The 20161-nt window shown below is 51.5% G+C and overlaps 3 protein-coding genes across 4 annotated transcripts in view; 1 reads left to right on the forward strand and 2 right to left on the reverse strand.

The window, feature by feature from the left end:
* Positions 1–1118, reverse strand: part of MAST1 (microtubule associated serine/threonine kinase 1) — a 29916-nt gene extending 28798 nt beyond the window's left edge. The window contains exon 1 of one of the 2 annotated variants that reach the window (XM_055343887.1): positions 1030–1118. In XM_055343887.1, coding sequence (XP_055199862.1) covers positions 1030–1068 — 39 coding nt within the window. In that variant the 5' untranslated portion in view covers positions 1069–1118. The remainder of the gene's footprint in view (positions 1–1029) is intronic. The other variant, XM_055343886.1, reaches the window with a different exon arrangement.
* Positions 95–7847, forward strand: RTBDN (retbindin). The gene is made up of 6 exons (XM_055343891.1): positions 95–214; positions 5173–5347; positions 6130–6196; positions 6310–6420; positions 6914–7010; positions 7620–7847. The coding sequence occupies exons 2-6, from the start codon at positions 5179–5181 to the stop codon at positions 7845–7847; spliced, it is 672 nt and encodes a 223-aa protein (XP_055199866.1). The 5' UTR covers positions 95–214; positions 5173–5178.
* Positions 7848–15076: 7229 nt separating this feature from the next.
* On the reverse strand, positions 15077–20079 carry RNASEH2A (ribonuclease H2 subunit A). The gene is made up of 8 exons (XM_055344608.1): positions 19948–20079; positions 19687–19758; positions 19437–19563; positions 19247–19334; positions 16929–17066; positions 16736–16823; positions 15439–15562; positions 15077–15304 (listed from the first exon to the last, which is right to left on the reverse strand). Exons 1-8 carry the CDS (start codon positions 20072–20074, stop codon positions 15097–15099), a joined length of 972 nt encoding a protein of 323 aa, XP_055200583.1. The 5' UTR covers positions 20075–20079; the 3' UTR covers positions 15077–15096.
* Between the last annotated feature and the right edge of the window lie 82 nt (positions 20080–20161).

Here is a 20161-nt window from a genome sequence, read left to right on the forward strand (position 1 = left end):
TCCAAGTACCAGGCTAGGTATGTAGCCTGAGTCTAGGGCCATCTAGGCTTTATCTGAACTCCTCCAGATTGTGTATGGTGGGCCTGGGCTCCAAGTAGCCTCACAAAGACCAGACCCCAGGCAGGCCTTGGGGTGAAGCTTTGACTAGCTTCCTGGGACCAGTTTAGGAGCAACATCGGACCTTCACCTTAACCCTTAGAAGCGCACGTGGAAGGTAGTAGAAGAGGACCCTTCTCAGCTTCAGAATCCCCACCCATCTTGAAAGCGGGAGTTCCTGATGCCTGGATTTCCCCACACTCCACAATCCTCAGTGTCCCACTCTGTGCAGTGGACTCACTCCCGCGCCTGCGCAGCCTGGAGACCAGTATCTTCTAAGGCTGCAAGGAGCTAAAAATCGCTCCCGCCCACCCACAAGCTGGGCTGGACTTGAGGATCTGGCGGGGGGGGGGGGGGGTAGTGAAAGGAGGGGGAACGAAGAGTGAGGAGGGAGGCTGTCTAGGGTGTCTGTCCAATTAGGGCAGTAGGAAGAATCCTGGTGGCCGGGCAGAAGCATGGAGGTCGCAGGGGCTGCTCTCGCCTCAGAAAGGGGTTCCTGGGGTGTGAGGGGCGAGGCTGCAGCATAAACATGTTTACGGCCTCTGCGGCGCCGGCGGCCCCGAGGGGCGCGAGCCCTGGGGCAATAACTTTGCTCTGCGCCCCCTCACCCCCAGCCTGGCTCCGCGCCAGGGCGATGACTTCGGTCCCAGCCCCCTCCCCCTCCGGCGGGCCAGGTGCCCCTCGGCGATCCTCGAGGGGGAGCGCTAGGCGGCTCCCCCTCCGTCAGCTCCCTGGATCCCCGGGCGGCGCCTGAGGGGCGGGGTCGCCAGCGCGGCGGGACGCGCGGCTACCGCGTTCCCCTCCGGTAGCGTCCCGAGGCCGTGGGAGGGGGCGCCCTGGCCGGCCCGGGCGCAAGTTCTCCCGCCCCCTGCCGGGCCCCTCCTCAGGGCGCCGACCCCTTCCCCGCCACCCGGGACCGGGGCCGCCGCGTACCTGCAGCCTCCGGCGGCGGATCAGGCCCGAATCGTCCATGGCGGCGGCGGCTTCGGCCCCGGGGAGGGAGGAGGGAGGTGGCGGCGGCGGCGGCGGCGGGAGGAGGGAAGAGGGAGGGAGTGAGAAGCCGCGGGGACCGCGGCGGCGGCGGCGGCGGCGGCGGCGGGTGGGGGGGTGGGGGGTGGCGGGGGCGGAGCAAAGTGGGGCGGACCCGGCGCCGTCACTGCGTCGGGGCGCCCAAGCCCTGCCTCGGCCAAGGCTGCCCTAGCCGCGGGGTGGGAGGGGGCAAGCCGGGGAGGAGCTTCCCTCTGCCCCCATGGGAGCCACGCTACGGAGAGACCCCTGTAAGGAGAGACACCCCAGGGGAGAAGAGACATGCCCATGGGTAGACCTCCAACCCCAGAAACACCCAAGGGAGACATTCTTGCTAAGATAAATTCCTTATGCGGATATCCCCCCCTTCCTGCAGCGACACCCCTCAGGGAGACACATTCCCACGGGTTGGATAGTCTCCACCGGGAGGCCCTCTGCAATCAGAAACTCCCCCTTCACCCTGAAAATCATTCCTAAAACAGATGATCTCTGAGAGGTAACGCTTCCTCTCAAAAGCCCCCTGCCACCCCCAAGAAGAGACACTTCCGAAGAGAAAAACCTCCACGGGTGACATTTCACGTGGGAAGCCTGGTGAAGATGCCCCCAGTGGAAGACCCCCCTAAAATATTCTCTGTGGGAAATTGTTTCCACCCATGAGACCCCCACATCCTAAGGAGATACATTCTTACATACTGACATTTACATTGAGGACACCCATCCTCACGGGAGATGCTCCCACAGAAAAACATTTTGTATGCATATACCGCCCCCCTTCCCAACCAGAGCCTCTTCGGAGAACCCTGCAACCCCTCTAACGACCCCCCCCCATCAGGATTAAGTAGTCAGGCCAGGCCGGACTGTATTTATAGGAGAGATTAGCTGGTAGTTTGGGAGGGGGGCAGCTGAAGCGATTTTCACACATACCCCCCTGCAGTGTTCCTACAGCTGAGACCAAGCCGACCATGCTTCCCAGAGTTGGTGTGGAAAGCATCGGCGACCTCCCTACTCCAAGTCTAGGCGACGGAGGACAGGGTGGGGAGAGGGCTTCCCAAGGGTCTCTGCCTCCAGCTGGCCAGGAAAGCCCTGGAGGGCGCGGTCACTGGGCTGGAGCGACCCCTGCTGGCCAATGAGGGCGACGGCGAGGTCTAGGTCCAGGTGTTCCCCAGACACTTGTTTCCTCGTCTCCGCGGCTTTGCCTGCGTTATCTCAGTGTTTCTGTCTCTGTTTATCGGCATGTTTGTTTGCCATCCCTCTGAGTCTGTTCTTCCAACGTCTCTGCCAAAGGCCCGGACTCCGCTCTTGTCGCCCCTTCTAAAACCGGCTGTCGCGGGAGCTCTCCGTGGTGCTGATCTTACGCGCTCCTGTCCGCGGTGCTGAATTCCGAGGGCAGGGTTGGGGGCTGAGGTCAGGGGAGGGGAAGGGTTGGCGGAAGGCACAGCCCCAAAACCGGACAGATCTGACACACGAGCACCCTGGACTACCTCGAAATGGACTAGGGGAAGGCTAGGTACACTAAGTCTTGGTTGTTGAAGCCAATAGGACATCAGTGGGTGTCCCCCAAGGGGCCAGGACACAGGGCCTCCTGTTTTCGTTAATTTACTCAACACTCACAGAGCACCTGCTGTGTACCTAGTTGTGTTTTGAGATCTGGGAGTTCCGCAGTGAAAATGACAGACAAAAACTCTTCATTAGCCTGAGTAGGGAGGGATATTTGTGGTAGTTGCCACTGCTCACAAAAACACATATGCACACACTACAAGCACAGGCACACACACTGCAAATATACAAACACAACATACCAATACATCCTCAGGAAACGGACTCACAGGGGATCCCTGTGTGGCTCAGCGATTTGGTGCCTGCCTTCGGCCCAGGGCGTGGACCTGGAGTCACGGGATTGAGTTTCACTTCGGGCTCCCTGCATGGAGCCTGCTTCTCCCTCTGCCTGTGTCTCTGCCTCTCTCTCTGTCTGTGTCTCTCATGAATGAATAAATAAAATCTTTAAAAAAGGAAACAAACTCACATACACATAGTCACACATTCTGCAAATATGTACTCCTCTAAAATACACACAAATACACATTCTCAGCAAACACAGACTCACACACAACACATATACACGTTTGCAAATATACACTTAGCAAACACACACTGAATCCTATAAAAACACATAATACAAACACAAAATCAGCAAAACACAGACACACACACACATATACACATAAACTCACATTCTGCGAACACACACATATGCAAATACAAAATTAGAAAACATAGACATACACTCAGCAAATGAAGACACACACAAAACAACATGTACAAACACTCAACAGACATAATCACACACACACATAATACCAAAACCAAGGGAAATTCAGCTACATACAAACTCTTTTTTAAAGATTTTATTTATTTATTAATGAGACACACACACACACAGAGAGAGAGAGAGAGAGAGAGAGAGAGGCAGAGACACAGGTAGAGGGAGAAGCAAGCTCCATGCAGGAAGCCTGATGTGGGATCCCAGGACCCCGGGATCCCGCCCTGAGCCAAAGGTAGATGCTCAACTGCTGAACCACCCAGGCGTCCCTACATACAAACTCTTACCCAACATACAAACACACTATTCTCCCAACACACACGTGGACACACACATACACTCACATACCCACTGCAGCACTGTTCTTCTCACCAGACTCTCCCACTAGAATGTCCACTCTGTGAGGTTGAGATTTTCATTTTTTGATTACTACTGCATCCCCAGAACCTAGAGCACTATAGGTGCCCCATAAATGTTTGTTGAATGAATGGATGAATTGAGGGAATGCTTGCAAGAAACTCACATTCACGGAAACTGCAGAAGAACACACACACATTTCAGATGCAGACATGCACCCTCCCCACACATGTGAACACCCTCTTGTTCATTAATGGTCGCTGTTCATGGTCAACAGCCTATATCCCCTGACTTTACCCACAGCATTCTCACAGGACAGCATCCTGATTCTACATCCCCTTCCTTCACATTTATTATATCTTAATCAATTGGATACACGGGGATTGAGACATATACACCCAGATTTTGAACACACACACACACTCAACCAAGAGACACACATACTGTAACTTCACACAACAAACATTCACTACACACACACACACAGCCATACAAACACACTCTCAACTAACACACACACACATAGAGTTTAAGCCATAATCTCAACATAAAGGCCAACACAAGTACATATATACACAGCAGTCGCAGGTCCATTGGCCTTTGGTCAGCTGGAGCAGGGGGTGGGGCGGAAGGAAACTCCTCCTCTGCATCAAACCACACCCCCTTTGGCTGCCGCTCTTTTCTGGACTTGACTCTGAGGTGTCTCAGCAGCTCCCTAGACCCCGGTCCAGTTAACGGTGAGAGGTGATCAGAGGGGGCAGAGGAGGGGAGGGAATTGTCTTGTCTCCACAGACCCTCAGCTTCTCCTAGCCTGTGGTTTTTGGACCACAGCGACAAAACTGGAGTCCTGCCACCGCCAAGCTTGGCTCCAAAGGCCCAGCCCTGGTGGCAGCCCCTAAGCCGATTGTGGGCCGAGAGAAGGTGACCATGAGAGGGGCCAGCAGGGATCAAGAAGGAGGGAGGAGACTGGGCAGAAGAGAGGGAGGAATTACTGGACAGAAGACGGAGATTGAGAGAGCTGGGGAGTCCCTTTAGTTCTGAAGACAGAGGGGATCACCTGAGCCAACCAGGTGGGAGATCCTCCTGAGCATGAGGGGGGGGGAACCATGGTCCAACTAGAGGAGGGGGCCCTTGGACCTAAAGAGATGGAGGGGACATGAGTCTGATGGGGGAGAAGGGGCCCCTGGGTCAGAGGCAGGACTTGATGGTTCCCTGCAATTTGAAGATCCTTGGTCATTGCTTCCCCCATCAACTGCTCGATCTCTGCTCTCCCTGGCACTGTCTCCTTGGTAGGCATTAGGAGGGTACCACCCTTAGCTCTCAGAAAGGGACAGCCAAAACTCACCCCATTCCCAATCTAACTCTTGTCTCAGGTGGACATGGCCAACAGGGGCCACACTCAATCCAGGGCCCTGGCCTGGGCCCTGGGACTGACCCTGGTATGGATCCTGCTGGGTGCCTGTGGAGGGAGCCGCCCACTCCCAGCTTTGTCCCGAAGACACCATAGGCTGGCGGCAGATCTTGGCACAGGCCAGCTGCACCTTGCAGGTGAGCACTCCAGACCCTACCTAACCCCCAACACCCAAGAAACCCCACTTCATCATAGCAATACTAGGATTTCCTTATGAGAGTGGCTTAGGGTGAGGCACAGGCGGGGAAGATGAGCAGGCAGGACTAGTGCTAAAGAATGGTTAGAGTGCGCAGAGTCTGGAGTCAGACTTCCTGGGTTCAAATTCCAACTCTGCCACTTCATAGCTGTGTGACTCTGAGCAAGTCACTTAACCTCTCTGGGCTTCATGTAGACCATTAAAAAGGGAGAAAAAGGGATCCCTGGGTGGCGCAGCAGTTTGGCGCCTGCCTTTGGCCCAGGGCGCGATCCTGGAGACCCGGGATCAAATCCCACATGGGGCTCCCGGTGCATGGAGCCTGCTTCTCCTTCTGCCTGTGTCTCTGCCTCTCTCTCTCTCTCTCTCTCTATCATAAATGAATAAAAAATAAATAATAAATAAATAAAAAGGGAGAAAAATAATAGACCTACCTCATAGGGGTATTGTAGAGGGGTGTATGTAAGCATATGAAAACTTATACCATTATCAGGGACATAAACAATAAGCTGATTATGATTAATTATTATTATTATTATTATTACTAGAAATTGCATTTGTGTCCCAAGAGAAGTATTTTTATTTAAGTTTTATGTTTGGGTAGCACTGATGTAGCTGGGGTCTCCCCTGTTTAGGGGGCTCAGGCCTTGGTTCCCCAATCCTACCTGAGGATCCAAGACCCCAACTCACAGGAGTCCCCTTCCCCATGGTCCTGTTGTCCCCCAGAGATGGACACACCAGAGGCATCGGGCCCTGAGATGGTCTCAGAACACTGTGGGGAGCCGAGCCCCGGGTGAGTACAGTACCCGCCAGGGTTTCCTTGTGTCCTTTGCTCCAGTTGCCCCTGCCAGGGGCCACAGCCCCGGCGCATCCTGACTCAAACGAGTTATTTTTCCCAATGTTCAGGTGCGAATCCTTTCTGGGACACCTCCAAGTCGCCCTCCACAATCGCTTCCGCCTGTTGTTACTGGGGATACGCCAGGCGCAGCCGCTCTGTTCCGAGCTCTGCGACATCTGGTAGGGAAGGCGGGGCAAAAGGGGGTGTGTCCTATGGTTTGAGCGGGACCAAAAGCGAGATGGGCAGCTCGCTCGTCTTGGTGTGTGAAGGGGCCAGGCCTGCCTCCAACAAGGCTAAGATCTGAAGATGAGGCCCAGTGTTTCGAGGCCAGGTGGGAAGGGGCGGGGCCTGTAGTGGACCAGGCTTTTAAGGGGCGGGGCCTCCTGTTTGAAAAGGGAAGCTAAAAGGGTGGGGAATGTAAGGGGCTGGCCTGAATTAGATGGTCTGAAGTCTGCAGGGATGAGGCCAGCTGTGACAGGGCCCTGGATATGTGTGGAGAATATAGGGCAGGGTGAGATCTGGAGGATGGCGTCCGTGGGGAGCGTGGTCCTGAGAGGCGAGACCTGGATCAGGGGGCGGGACGTACACGGAGGGAAGAGTTGGAAGGCAGGAAACCCACTAGAACGCGACCGCGGAGACTTTACCCCCCTCCTCTCTACACACCATCCGCAGGTTCGCCACGTGTGAAAGTGATATTACCTGCGGTCCGACTTGGCTCCCACTCCTAGAAAAGAGGGGCTGTGAGCCTCGCTGCACTACCTACGAGCAGGTGAGCTTGAGACAAGAAGGTGCAGGTCAGAGACTGGGACCTCCCCTTATTGTGTCCTGCCTTAACCCGCCTAGGCCCCAGAGTCCGTGTTGGCACTCCCAAGGCCCCTGCTCCCACCCTTACCCATTCCGCAGCCCAACCTCCGTAATGGGATACGTCTGGACACTCCCTAGGGCCCATTGAGGCTGGATTTGTCCTCCCCAAGGGACCGTCTCTGCTCTAGGCTCGTCCACAGTCCCCCACCCCCACCCCGGAAGACCCAGAAGCCCGAATCACCTCACCTAAAACCCCAGCCTTAATCTAGCCCTCCCCCATCCCAACCCCGCGACCTAGTAAAAAAACCTCGCCCTCTCAGGACTCTGCTCCTGTTATGCCCTCGCCCTCACACTCCCAGGAGGACCCAAAGAGGGTCACTGCCCACCCCTCGACAACGGCTCTACACTCGCCCCTACTTGCAAACCAAGTCCAAGATTTTCCTTTTCCAAGGCCACGCCCCTGAGCACTCCCCCGCCTACACCGCCCGAAGGCCACGCCCCCCACCCCCCACCCCCCACCCCCCCAATATCAGGACTCTATCCACTCCGGCCCTAACTCCACTCTCTCTCCCAGACCTTCGCTGACGGGGCGGACCTTTGCCGCTCGGTTCTGGGCTACGCCCTGCCAGTGGCCGCTCCTGGCGCCGATCACTGCCTCAACATTTCCATCTCGGTACTGCCGGGGTCCAGACAGGAACGGAAGGCCCAGGAAGTCACCTTTCCGCGTTCCCGCCGTTCACGCACCTGGATCCTGGATGCTCCCGGCAGCGGGAGCGGCAGTGGAAGCGGCAGCGGCCCCTAGGGGGCGCCAGGCCTTGAGTGGGAGATTCGTCCCTTCCCCAGACCCCGCCCCTCTAGACACCCGGAGCTTCACCATTCTCCCGCTCTGCCTTCTAGTTTCCAGAGTCCTGTCCCTCCTCCCTGGAGTTCCAGGGACTGGCCCTTCTCCAGGTGATTAGAGAAATAATCCAACTCTAGCTCATCTCTCCCTCTCCCCCTCTGAATAAAGTCGCCAACTAGAGCACTGTGATGTACCTGCTTCTTGGGGCAATAGGGGGCAAAGATAGCTGCCAGAAAGAGATCAGTGTGTCACTTCAAATCGTCAGGTCCCAGAGTTAGCAAATGATGCACACTAGCATGTAAATGACAGCCTATAATCTGAGCACTTTCACAACTTGGAGTATCCAGGTGTCAGAACTGAAAAGGGGTCCAGAAGAGGGGTTGACAAAGGGAAGAGGTATGCCCCCCCTTACTATGTCCACCAGGCCCACCAGGAAGCCCCTTCACTTGTAAGACTTCAAGACAACCTTCATGGCCCTCCCCTCTGATTAAGCACCCAACAGTGGCTGGCATAACGCACACTTCATTCCTTCCTCCCTTTCTTCCAAATCCCAGTCCTCCACCTAAGACAAAGGACTTGACTCAGATTTAAAATTTGGGATGTTGGGATCCCTGGGTGGCACAGTGGTTTGGCGCCTGCCTTTGGCCCAGGGCGCGATCCTGGAGACCTGGGATCGAATCCCACATCGGGCTCCCGGTGCATGGAGCCTACTTCTCCCTCTGCCTGTGTCTCTGTCTCTCTCTCTCTGTGACTATCATAAATAAATAAAAACAAAAAAATTAAAAAAAATAAAAAATTAAATTTGGGATGTTAAGTGCTACTCCTGATCCTCCTCCTATCCAAAAGCCTTAGGACAGCCTGTTTCCTCACCAATAACAAAGAGCAATGTGCCTTGTAGTTTTGTTCAATAGAACAAGATTGATGGATGTGTCCTGTGCCCAGACTGCTGAGATAGATCAGGCCCATTCTCTGCCCTCAGGGAAGATGGAATAGTATGAGAGGTGCCTCACTGGGGAAGTGGCAGATAGACCTCTTTCAGCTTCAAGAGACAAACTCGGTTCTTTTTTTTTTTAAGATTTTATTTATTCATGAGACACAGAGACAGAGAGGGGCAGAGACACAGGCAGAGGGAGAAGCAGGCTCCATGCAGGGAGCCTGATGTGGGACTTGATCCCAGGATTCCAAGATCATGCCCTGGGCTGAAGGCAGGTGCTAAACCACTGAACCACCCAGGGATCCCTGAGACAAACTCAGTTCAAAGTATCTTTAGCCAACAGTGATAAGCTTCAGGAATGGCTATATCTAGTTCCTGAAGTGATGTTAGGAATCTATCTGTATCTTTTTCTTGGCTATTTTCAGTCAGGATCTCCTCACAACAGGAAAGATGGACCAGCAACTACATGATTCCAGTAGTTAAAATGGTCCTATTTCTCTGTCAAAGTTTTCCAGTGCTGGCACTCAATGATCCTGTCTCCTCATGAGAGCCCATCACCAAACCAATCTCTGTGCCCAGAGGGATGCTACACTCTCAATGGCCTGACATGGGTTATGGGCTTGTGCCTGAAGGCTCAGGATGGGGTCAGTTCCATCCAAACCATATGGACTGGGGATGTTTCCCAGCCATTCTGAGTCTCTTTATCTATAAAATGGGGATAAGTGTTCCTCTCCTAGGATTGTTGGGAGAATTAAATGAGCGAATTCAAGTTGTTCTGATTATACATAGCTGTGAAGCAACTCCAAACTTAGTGCTATAAAACAACAATCATTATTCTTTCTGGGTTCAGTTACAAACACTGGCTGGGTCTGGAATCACCCTAAAGTCTTCTTCATTCATACATCTGGTGGTTGGCACTGACTCTTGCCTGGCTGCCGACAGAATTGCTACACATGGCATGTCCCTCTGGCTTGGGCTTCCTCACAGCATGGCATCTGGGCTCCAAGGGCAAGTGTTCCAAGACAGTCAGGTTGAAGCAGTCTCCTCTCTTTCTCTCTGGCGTTAGAAAGCAGTGTTGCTATTCACTGATGTTGTGTCACTAGAGCCAGCTCATATTCAAGGGGAAGCATTAGACTCCAACTCCTAATGAGAGGGATGCCAAATAAAATACTTAGAAAATGCCTGGGACATAATTAACTGTCAATAAACATAGACATTATCCATTATCATTGTCACAGTTATATATACTGTTACACATAAGGCCTTGAACACAAGGCAAAGGTTCTTGGCCCTGATGATAAGGTGAAAGCCACGGAAGGTTTACACACAAGAAGACCCATCAGACTAAGACTCTTGTCTGACCCTGCCAGTAGGACAGGGAGAGGGTGAGACTGGAGATAAGGAAGACCAGTGAGGACATCAGGACAGGAAGCAGAAGGTGGGCAGAGATGGGTGAAAGAGAACCAGAAGAATAAACCACATGGTAATCTTCCAGAAACAGGTTATTGTTAATTTATTTATTTTTAAGTCTTTAAAAAAGATCTATTTAGAGAGAGAGCGTGAACAGGGAGGAGCAGAAGGAGAGGGAGAGAAAGAATCCCAAACAGGCTCCATGCTCAGGGTGGAGCCCAACGCAGGCAGGACTCAATCTCACTATCCTTACATAATGACCTGAGTCGAAATCAAGAGTCAGGGATCCCTGGGTGGCTCAGCGGTTGAGTGTCTGCCTTTGACTCAGGGCCTGATCCCAGGGTCCGGGATAGAGTCTCACGTTGGGCTCCTGCAGAGAGCCTGGTTCTCCCTCTGCCTATGTCTCTGCCTCTCTGTCTTGAAAGAGAAAGAAAAGAAAGAAAAGGAAGGAAGGAAAAGAAAGAAAGAAAGAAAGAAAGAAAGAAAGAAAGAAAGAAAGAAAGAAAGAAAGAAAGAAAAGAAAAGAAAAGAAAAGAAAAGAAAAGAAAAGAAAAGAAAAGAAAAGAAAAGAAAAGAAAAGAAAAGAAAAGACATGAAGAGTCAGACACTTACCAACTGAGCTGCTCAGGTGCCCCCAGACCCTACATTTCTAACAGATGAGCTTGATGCTGCTGATCTGGGGATCTCTATTTGAAAAACTGGGGATTCAAAGATCTATTTTTTAAAGATGTTATTTCTTTATTCATGAGAGACATAGAGAGAGAGAGAGAGAGAGAGAGAGAGAGAGAGACAGGCAGAGGGAGAAGCAGGCTCCACGCAGGGAGGCCGATATGGGACTCGATCCCAGGACTCCAGGATCACGCCCTGGGCCAAAGGCAGACCGAAGCTTAACTGCTGAGCCACTCAGACGTCCCAATAAAAAAAAAAAAAATTAAAAAAAAAGTAACATTTGCAAATTACACCCTTAGGGTGCCCACTAACTTCTACTTACGGGGGATAGTTTCTCTTTATCTTGTCCAGGCAAATTCCATGAGCAGTCAAAGGGGCCTATACATTCAAGATAAACTATAATTCTAATTCGAGAGAAAAAAATAAATCCAAAATTTATAACATAAATTTACAAATTTATAGCAGAGAAAAGGACAGGGCAAGATTACTAATGGAATCTGGATGTGTAAACGTTTTGTAACTACAATGATAACCAGAGGCTGAGGCTTGAAGAGAAGGTACCCCAAGGGTGGAAAAATGGGGAAGCCCCAGCTCCTCCCCAAGGTTTGCCTTCACCATCCCTACTCTCCGGCCTTCTCAAAGCAGATCTTCCAGGACGCCTGGTGGCTCAGTGGTTGAACATTTGCCTTCAGCTCAGGACCTGATCCTGGAGTCCTGGGATCGAGTCCCACATCGGGCTCCCTGCATGGAGCCTGCTTCTCCCTCTGCCTGTGTCTCTGCCTCTCTCTGTGTCTCTCATGAATAAATAAATAAAACCTTTAAAAAACAAAACACCAAAGCAGATATTCTCATCTCCGGGTATCCGCACTAACTGCTCCCACTGCCAGGAGCCCTCTTCTCCCTCCTGTTCTGTTCCACCCCTCAGATCTCAGCCATTGAGCTTCTCAGGCTCTGTGAGCCCCAGAGCAGAGCTGGGATCCCCATGGTGCACTCCTGAGGTCCCCTGGACCTGAGTGGGTACTCAGAGACCTTTTGTAGCTGGGTCAGCACTGGCTTCCTGGTCCCCAGCACAGAACCTATGTGGAGGTATTCGGTTATGCACTAAATTGTATTCCACTCCCCAAATACATGTTGAAGTCCTAACCCCAGTGCCCCAGGCTGTGACTACATTTGGATAGGGTCTTCCAAGAGGTAATTAAAGTAAACTAAGGTCATATGGGTGAGTCATAATCCAATGACTGGAATCCTTAAGAGATTAGGGGCGCCTGTGTGGCTCAGTCAGTTAAGCATCTGCCTTCGGCTCACGTCATGATCCCGGAGCCCTGGGATCGAGCCCTGCGTGGGGCTCCCTGCTCGGTGGGGAGCTTGCTTCTCCCTGTCCCTTTACCCGTCCCCACTGCTCATGCATGCTCTTTCTCTTTAATAAATTTTAAAAAGAGAGAGATTAGGACAGACACACACAAAGGGACTACCTTGTAAAACACAGGAAGAAGATGGCCATCTGCAAACCAAGGAGAAATCAACACTGCCAACACCTTCATTTTGGACTTCTAGCTTCCAGAACTGAGAAAATCAACTTGTTGTTTAAGCCACCCAGTCTGTAGTACTTTGTTATGGAGCCCTAACCAATACATGCTCCATAAATAATATTCCCATAATGTCCTGGGCTTTTCCCATCAGAACATTTACTAAGAAGTTAAAAACCATCCCCTTTCTTCTTTCCATGAAATTGCCACTGCTCAAGTCAAGGAAGAGTCAGGGTGAGGGAATGAGGTGGGAGGGCTGGGTACTGGATGTCTTCCTACGCCCAGGTACCAGTTCTTAACTTTTTATCCCAGATAGTCCATTCCCCCACTAAGGAATTGCTTTGGGCATAGACTTGTCCTACTTTCAGCCAGGAAGTGACAGGGCAGCTGCTGGGGGATGAGGCCTTTGGAGATTGAGATGTGATATCTGTAACTGTGGCAGCCATAGTAGGACCATGAGAGGCAGAAAAACCCCACCAAAATGGCAAAATAGATGAATTTTTAAAATGGTGTCTTTGGGGCACCTGGGAGGCTCAGGTGGTTAAGCATCCAACTCTTTGATTTTGGCTCAGGTGATGATCTCAGGGTCATGGGATCAAGCCCCACGTAAGTCAGGCACTGTGCTCAGCGCGGCATCTGCTTGAGATTCTTTCTCTCGTCTTTCTGTCCCTCCCCTCCACGTGTGATCTCTCTCAAATAAAACAAGAAAAATCTTAGGAGAAAAAAAAAAAGAGTGTCCTTGATGTTGTTGAGCCACAGTGTAGGTTGAGTGTAAGCTTCCAAACTTCTCACGGACTGAAATAAACCTGTCCTGCTACTGGCAAGGCTGTGCGGGAAATAAGTGCTTACTTACACCGCTGGTGGGACGAGTTCATGTCTTCACAGAGAGGAGTTTGAAAATATCTCTCCAAATTACAAGCCACATAGATCCTCTCACCCAGCAAGCTCACCTCTGGGGATTTATCCTACAGACAAAACTGCATGAGAAATTATGGCATACCCCGGTCATTCTCCACTGTACACGTTTAATATTTATTTTTAAAAACATTTTATTTATTCATGAGAGACAGACAGAGGGGCAGAGACACGGGTAGAGGGAGAAACAGGCTCCATGCATGGAGCCCAATGTAGGACTCAATCCCGGGTCTCCAGGATCATGTCCTGAGCCAAAGGCAGATGCTCAACCACTGAGCCACCCAGGCGTCCTACACGTTTAATATTTAATGGCAAGCCGGGCAATAATTCAATGCCTCTTAAGAAGCATTAAGTAGTGCACCTATTTAAGTAGGGGCATTAAATAAACCACAGGACATTTGCACTGAGGACTCTGAAGCTAGAATGGGAATGAGGAAGGTCTTTAGGCATTCATTGGGAATTACCTCCAAGATGTGGTGAAGAGTAAGAATGTGCACTGTCTAGGGTAATCTGTTTCCATTTGTAAAACAAAAACAAACCTCAGGAAAGCATCCACATGTATATTTGTAACATGCCAGGCAATGCCCAGAAGGATCTAAAAGGTACCTGCTGTGGCCTGAATGTCTGTGTTCCCCCAAAATTCATGTTGATATCCTAATTCCGACAGATAATGGTGTTAAGGGGTGATTAGGTCAAGAAGGGGATTAGTGCTCATATAAAAGCGACCTTACACAGGTTCTTTGCCCCTTCTGCCACGGGAGGACACAGTGAGAAGTTGGCAGTCCACAACCTGGAAAACGGTCCTCACCAGAATCTGACCACCGTGATCTTGGATTTCTGGCCTCCAGAATGTTAATAAATGTCTGTTGTTTATAAACCACCCTGTCTGTGGTATTTTGTTAGGGCAGCCCGAACAGACTGAGACACCTTGGTAAGCCCACCAGCAATCTGGAGGCAGGGTGCTCCCTCCTAATTCTGCATCCTACAAGTATATTATGCATTGAAAAAAAAAATAAAATAGGGGCACCTGGGTGTCACAGTTGGCTAAACGTCTGATTCTTGGTTTTTGGCTCAGGTTGGGATCTCAGAGTTGTGACCTCAAGCCCCGGTTGGGCTCCATGCTCGGAGCAGAAGTCTCCTTCAGATTCTCTCTCTCTGCCCTTACTCTGAGCCTGCATGTGTGCTCTCTCTCTCTCTGTCTCTAAAACAAACAAATCTTTATTTTTTAAAAGATTATTTATTCATGAGGCAGAGAGAGAGAGAGGCAAAGACACAGGCAGAGGGAGAAGCAGGCTCCATGCAGGGAGCCTGATGTGGGACCCAATCCCAGGTCTCCAGGATCACACCCCCCCAAAGGCAGCACCAAACCACTGGGCTACTGGGGCTGCCCAACAAATCTTTAAATAATAAATTAAATAAAATGAAAATAAAAATAAAAAGGGACACCTGAGTGGCTCAGTGGTTGAGCATCTGCCTTTGGCTCAGGTTATGATCCTGGGGTCCTGGGATAGAGTCCCGTAGCAGGTTCCCCATGGGGGTGCCTGTTCCATCTATCTAGGTCTCTGCCTGTCTCTCATGAATACATAAAATCTTAAAAAATAAATAAATAAAAATTTAAAAATAAAATAAATCAGCCAGGGAGGGCCTATCTTGTTTAGGTTCCAAAAGTCTGTAGCTGGACCCAGCTACAGAGCCACACTCCCAATGAGCTTCCACCCCAAAGTACAACCAAATGCTTAGCTTTCCTTAAACAATTTTAATCACAAATTGGGGGGTGGGGAGAAGCAGGGCAGGGTGAGGGAGGCACGTAAAGGGAGAACAGGTTGGCTCCTAGAGAATGGTGGCTGACTCCAGGCCTCGCTCTTGGAAGTACCGGTGGGGGAGGCGGGGGTGGGTTCGGGGGCCTTTGCTGAAATAGGACATGATCCTCCCAGGTCCCTCCTGATCCTGTCAGCGAGTCCTCCCTGTGGGCGAGAGAGAGGTGGGGATACTGATCACTTTGGAGTGTCGGGAGGAGGCCGGGGGGGGGGGAGATCCCAGGGAGGACCGAGCCCCGGCCTCCCTCTCTCATTCTTCATGGCACCCCCAGGACACCCACCATATAACACCTTCCGCCTCCTTCTCCAGGATGCTCTGGGCCGTGCGCCAGCTGAAACGGACAAACTGGGGGAAGCCAAACACAGGCTCCACGTGCTTCCTCAACCACGCTTTTGTCTTGGGATCTGAGGGACAGGAAAGGTGGGGTGGGCAGTGGTGATAGCTCCTGAGCCCTGCTACATGGTCCAAGTTCCTCAGCCTGGCATCAGAGGCACTACTACATCATCTTGGCCTCCAGAGTACCCCTGAGGCACCTCCCACTATCTGGGACCCATTCCTGCCTCAGAACCCTTGTGCAGGCAGCTTCCCAACTCCACCTGATGTGCTCAAGGTAGTTTAGGGAGACTGTCCCTGAGACAACCTTTCACCCCCTCAAGGACAACAGTCATTAAATGAGCATCTGTGAATCATTGTGGTAATACCCAACATCTCCACAAAACTAGGAGCTCAGCAGGGACAGGGAAGTCCTTCTTTGTCTTGCTCATGGCTATATCCCCAAGGCACAGATTTGCAGGCACATACCAGGCTCTCAATAAGCACGGAATGTGACCCAAACTGTCTTTGGCTTGGACCTGGTTTCCTTACTTTGGCCTCACCTAAGTTCCAATCACAGACTTGCTGTGTCTCCCTACCCAAATGCCCATCCATCCCTTGGGCCTCAGAAGGACCACAGGGCTCCTTGAACCCAGCCACTGAATCTTGAAATAGACTCATGGCAGGGAGCAGGCACACGATCATCTACCACACAAAGAGAGTGAGCCTCATAAATGGGAAGAAAACAAGAGATTCGGGGCGCCTGGGTGGCTCAGTTGGTTAAGCAACTGCCTTCAACTCAGGTCATGATCTCAGGTTCCTAGGATCGAGCCCCACATGGTAGCCTACTTCTCCCTCTCCCTCTGCTACCCCCCAGCTTGTGCTCTCTCTCTTCCTCTCTTTGTCAAATAAATGATAAAATCTTAAAAAAAAAAAAAAACAGATTTAAGCTGGGGCTACTGGACCTGAGCTGACACCCCTCACCACCACCCATTTCCCCTTAATAGACAGATGCCCACCAAGGGTGTCAGGCCCTCACTGGGGCACAGCAGAGATGGAGAGAGAAGGGAGGAGAAAGCCTGCCACCTGGAATCCAGCTTTTCCACATGGTGGCCATAAACAAGTGGCTCCCCCATCTGAGCGTCAGGCTCTTCCATCGCGGAGCAGGATGAGCACAATGAAGAAAACTGTAGAAGTGCACTCAGGCCTCCCTTGTTGGCGTTACTGCCAATATCACTATCTCAAGGAGGCTCCAGTCTGCTCACCATTGGGGTAACCGGAGCCATAATCGGCATCCAGGTCCTGCAGTTTTTCCACAAAGTGCCAGCTCTTTACAGCCTGGTCACGGGCCACCTGTAGGCAAGATAAAAACTTAGGATCTCCCTCCCCTGAAGCAGGCACGCCTGCCACATGTCCAGGGGGATGCTAGGAGCTGGCCATGGCCAGAAGGAGCCTAACCTTGGCACAGATACTGGCAGCGCTGACCACAGGGTAGAGGGCATCCGCCTTGGCCTTGACCGTCACCTCAATGCCAGGAAAGCGCTGCTGCAACCGCTCTTGGTAGGTCTCTGGCAGCCCCACAGTGTCCACAAATACCTGCCATGGTGACAGAAAGGTATTCATTCAACAAACTTCTGGGAAAATAACCGTGTCAGTGATCCAGCCTCACCACATTTACACCCGCTGCTCCTGTGTCTGGAATACTCTTCTCAGCTCAAGGCCAGACTGCACCTTTCCCAGGCATCTCAGTTTATTTTATTATTTTTTTAAAGACTTATTTATTTATTCATGAGAGACATACAGAGAGAGGCAGAGACATAGGCAGAGGGAGAAGCAGGCTCCCCTTAGGGAGCCCAATGTGGGACTCGGGACTTGATCCTGGATCCCGGGATCACACCTGGAGCCAAAGGCAGACACTCAACTGCTAAGCCACCCAGGCATCCCGGGCATCTCAGTTTAAAAGTCCCCTCCAGGGGCACCTGGCTGGCTCAGTCGGCAGAGTGCACAACTCTTGATCTTCAGGTCACGAATTTGAGCCCCACACTGGGTACAGAGATTACTTAAAAAAAAAAGGAAAAGTCCCCTCCAAAAGAGGCTGTCCCTGATCAAGCTGAAGCTATTCCACACTTACTGAGCACCTACTGCATACCACAGTTACAGCAGATGCCAGGAATTATAGAAGCAAATGCAACAGACAAAAAAACCTGTCTTCATGGAGTGGATACCCTGGTAAGTGCCACAGACAAGAAACAGGATAAATAATAAAGGACAGGGGAGAGTTGGGAGGGATTACCATTTTATTTCTTATCTACCTTTTTTTTTTTTTTTTTAAGATTTTATTTATTTATTCATGAGAGACACAGGCAGAGACACAGGCAGAGGGAGAAGCAGGCTCCAGGCAGGGAGCCTGATGTGGGACTCGATCCTGGGACTCCAGGATCACAACCTGGGCCAAAGGTGGCACTAAACCGCTGAGCCACGCAGGCTGCCCTACTTATTTTTTTAAGTATGCTCTATGTCCAATGTGGTGCTTAAACTCTTGACCCTGAGATCAAGAGTACCATGCTCTAACAACTGAGCCAGCCAGGCATGCTGGGGGGGTATCATTTTATATAGTGGTAGGAGAGATTCAGGGATGGTCACTTCAAGGTGGTGACATTTGAATAAAGGCCTGAAAAAGGTAAGAGAAGGAGCCATGTGAAGAGGATTCTAGCCAGAAAGAACAGCTAGTGCAAAGGCCCTGAGGTGGGACCGTGTCAAGTATGCTAGACAGTAACAGGGAGGCCTCATAGCTGGAATAGAGAGATCAAGTCAGTGATCTCCATTGCGGTTACCCTCAGAAATCACCTTTATTATCTGCTTACCAGCTACCATCTGTGCCTCCTGACTTGGTCACCAAACCCTAGAGGGCAGGGCCCTTGTCTGTCTGTCCTAGTACTGCACTGTGGGCTCCATATTCCAGTCCTGGACTTTAGCCATCTCCTCAACAACGTCTCCCTTGTTATGTTCCCTATCTCAAGCGTATTAATCCTTGTTATTCTCTCAAAACAGCCTGTTCTTTGCCGCAGAGTACTGGATACAATGCCAACTTTTATTTCCTTCTGGTAATTCAATCTCACTCTCTTCCACTTGACACTGAACTTTCCAGATTTATTACTGGGATCAAAAAATTAAATGTTGAGATCTATGTTTCAAAATGTGACTATCTGCTTCACAGGAGCAGACTATAAAGGACAGGCCTCAAAGTGGGAGGAGGATGGGGGAAAAATCCAAGAGAGAAGGGTACCCTGGGATAGGAGAGAGGCCGAAGACAGGGGAACAGATATAGATTTGTTCCGGATTCTGAGCCTTTAAGATACAGAGAGATAAATCAGGGCACCTGGGTGGCTCAGTGGTTGAGTGTCTGCCTTTGGCTCAGGTTGTGATCCAAGGGTCCTGGGATCGAGTCCTACATCAGGCTTCTCACAGGGACCCTGCTTCTCCCTCTGCCTATGTTTCTCCCTCTCTCTCTGTGTCTCTCATGAATAAATAAATAAAATCCTAAAAAAAAAAAAAAAAAAAGATACAGAGGTAAATTAAAACAGAGTGGAGCTGGGGTCTCCTCCTTGATCCTGTATGGGGCACACATTTTGGGTAGGAAAAATAGTAGAAAGTCGAAAGACAGCAATATATATTCCTGAGATAACTCAGTTATGTCTGACTCTGAATCACCCACCGTACTTATATACTCCCATTTTATCCTGAAGTGATCAAATGTGGACAATCCAACAGCTCACCTGTGCAACTTTCACACCCTGGTCCAAGGCATACTGCACCAGCCCAGTGGCTGTATCATGGGATAGGGAGTTCAGGTTGTACTTGACCCTGCAATGGGAGACAAAACCTAGTCAGTTCAGGTCCCTACACCGATCCCTTCCAGGCCACGCTGGCTGCCCCTCCACCCGGCCCCTCCCGGAGGCCCCTCACCGCCCAAGCATGCTCGTAGAGATGAGGTTTGGAGACAGCACGTCCAATGCCCAGCCCACAAAGTCCCTGTCCTTCTCCATTTTCACAAAGAGCCTGTCCCGCTCGCTCTCCGATAGGGTCTTTGAGTCTGGGAGGAGGGTTGGGAGAGAAGGGGTGCGACTGGTTCTCCCAGCTGTTCTCCCCCTCCAGTTTGCACCCGCTCCTGCACACACCCAGGAACCCCCTCCCCAGGGTCACACCTCGGGCTCACCTGCCACTTTCAGGGCTTCCAGATCTGCCAGGCGGGACAGGGGGCAATAACAGATGGCGTAGACCATGGGGCCTGGAGAAGCGAGGGTCCAACCAGTGAGCCCGTGAAAACCGCTATACTTATTCCATCATCACCGCTTTTTTCGGTGCCATTACCACCATCACCCCCCTCCCCGGGTAGGGTACAATCCCGGCTTCCGTTCCAGTGCAACGTGCATTCCCCTAATCACGCCCCTCCCCCAGCCCAGCCCTGGGGGCGCACCCAGCACCGGGCCCCGGCCCGCTTCATCGACGCCCAGGACGCAGGGCTCCTGGCGGCACACCGCGGGCACAGGCGAGCTCAGGCGACAGCGGCCCGTGTTGTCTCTGTCCAGCTCGCTGAAATCCATGCCGTCTCTGCCGCAGCCACCGACCGCAAGAACCAGGTCTACAGGAGCGGGTCTAGGCGCGCGTTTTCCGCGGGATCCGAAGCGGCT

Source organism: Nyctereutes procyonoides, unplaced genomic scaffold, assembly GCF_905146905.1.
Source record: "Nyctereutes procyonoides isolate TBG_1078 unplaced genomic scaffold, NYPRO_anot_genome, whole genome shotgun sequence".
Classification (NCBI taxonomy): Eukaryota; Metazoa; Chordata; class Mammalia; order Carnivora; family Canidae; genus Nyctereutes; species Nyctereutes procyonoides.

What these genes read in the sequence shown, in the direction of transcription:
- RTBDN (XM_055343891.1), top strand. Translation starts at nt 5,179, where the DNA reads ATGGCCAACAGGGGCCACACTCAATCCAGGGCCCTGGCCTGGGCCCTG. An exon ending in AGGCCAGCTGCACCTTGCAG is followed by an intron (nt 5,348 to 6,129) that starts GTGAGCACTCCA and finishes GTTGTCCCCCAG; the next exon opens with AGATGGACACACCAGAGGCA. An exon ending in TCCGAGCTCTGCGACATCTG is followed by an intron (nt 6,421 to 6,913) that starts GTAGGGAAGGCG and finishes CACCATCCGCAG; the next exon opens with GTTCGCCACGTGTGAAAGTG.
- RNASEH2A (XM_055344608.1), bottom strand. Translation starts at nt 20,074, where the DNA reads ATGGATTTCAGCGAGCTGGACAGAGACAACACGGGCCGCTGTCGCCTG. An exon ending in TGGCTCCGGTTACCCCAATG is followed by an intron (nt 15,563 to 16,735) that starts GTGAGCAGACTG and finishes CCTGTCCCTCAG; the next exon opens with ATCCCAAGACAAAAGCGTGG. An exon ending in GAGGCGGAAGGTGTTATATG is followed by an intron (nt 15,305 to 15,438) that starts GTGGGTGTCCTG and finishes TCTCGCCCACAG; the next exon opens with GGAGGACTCGCTGACAGGAT.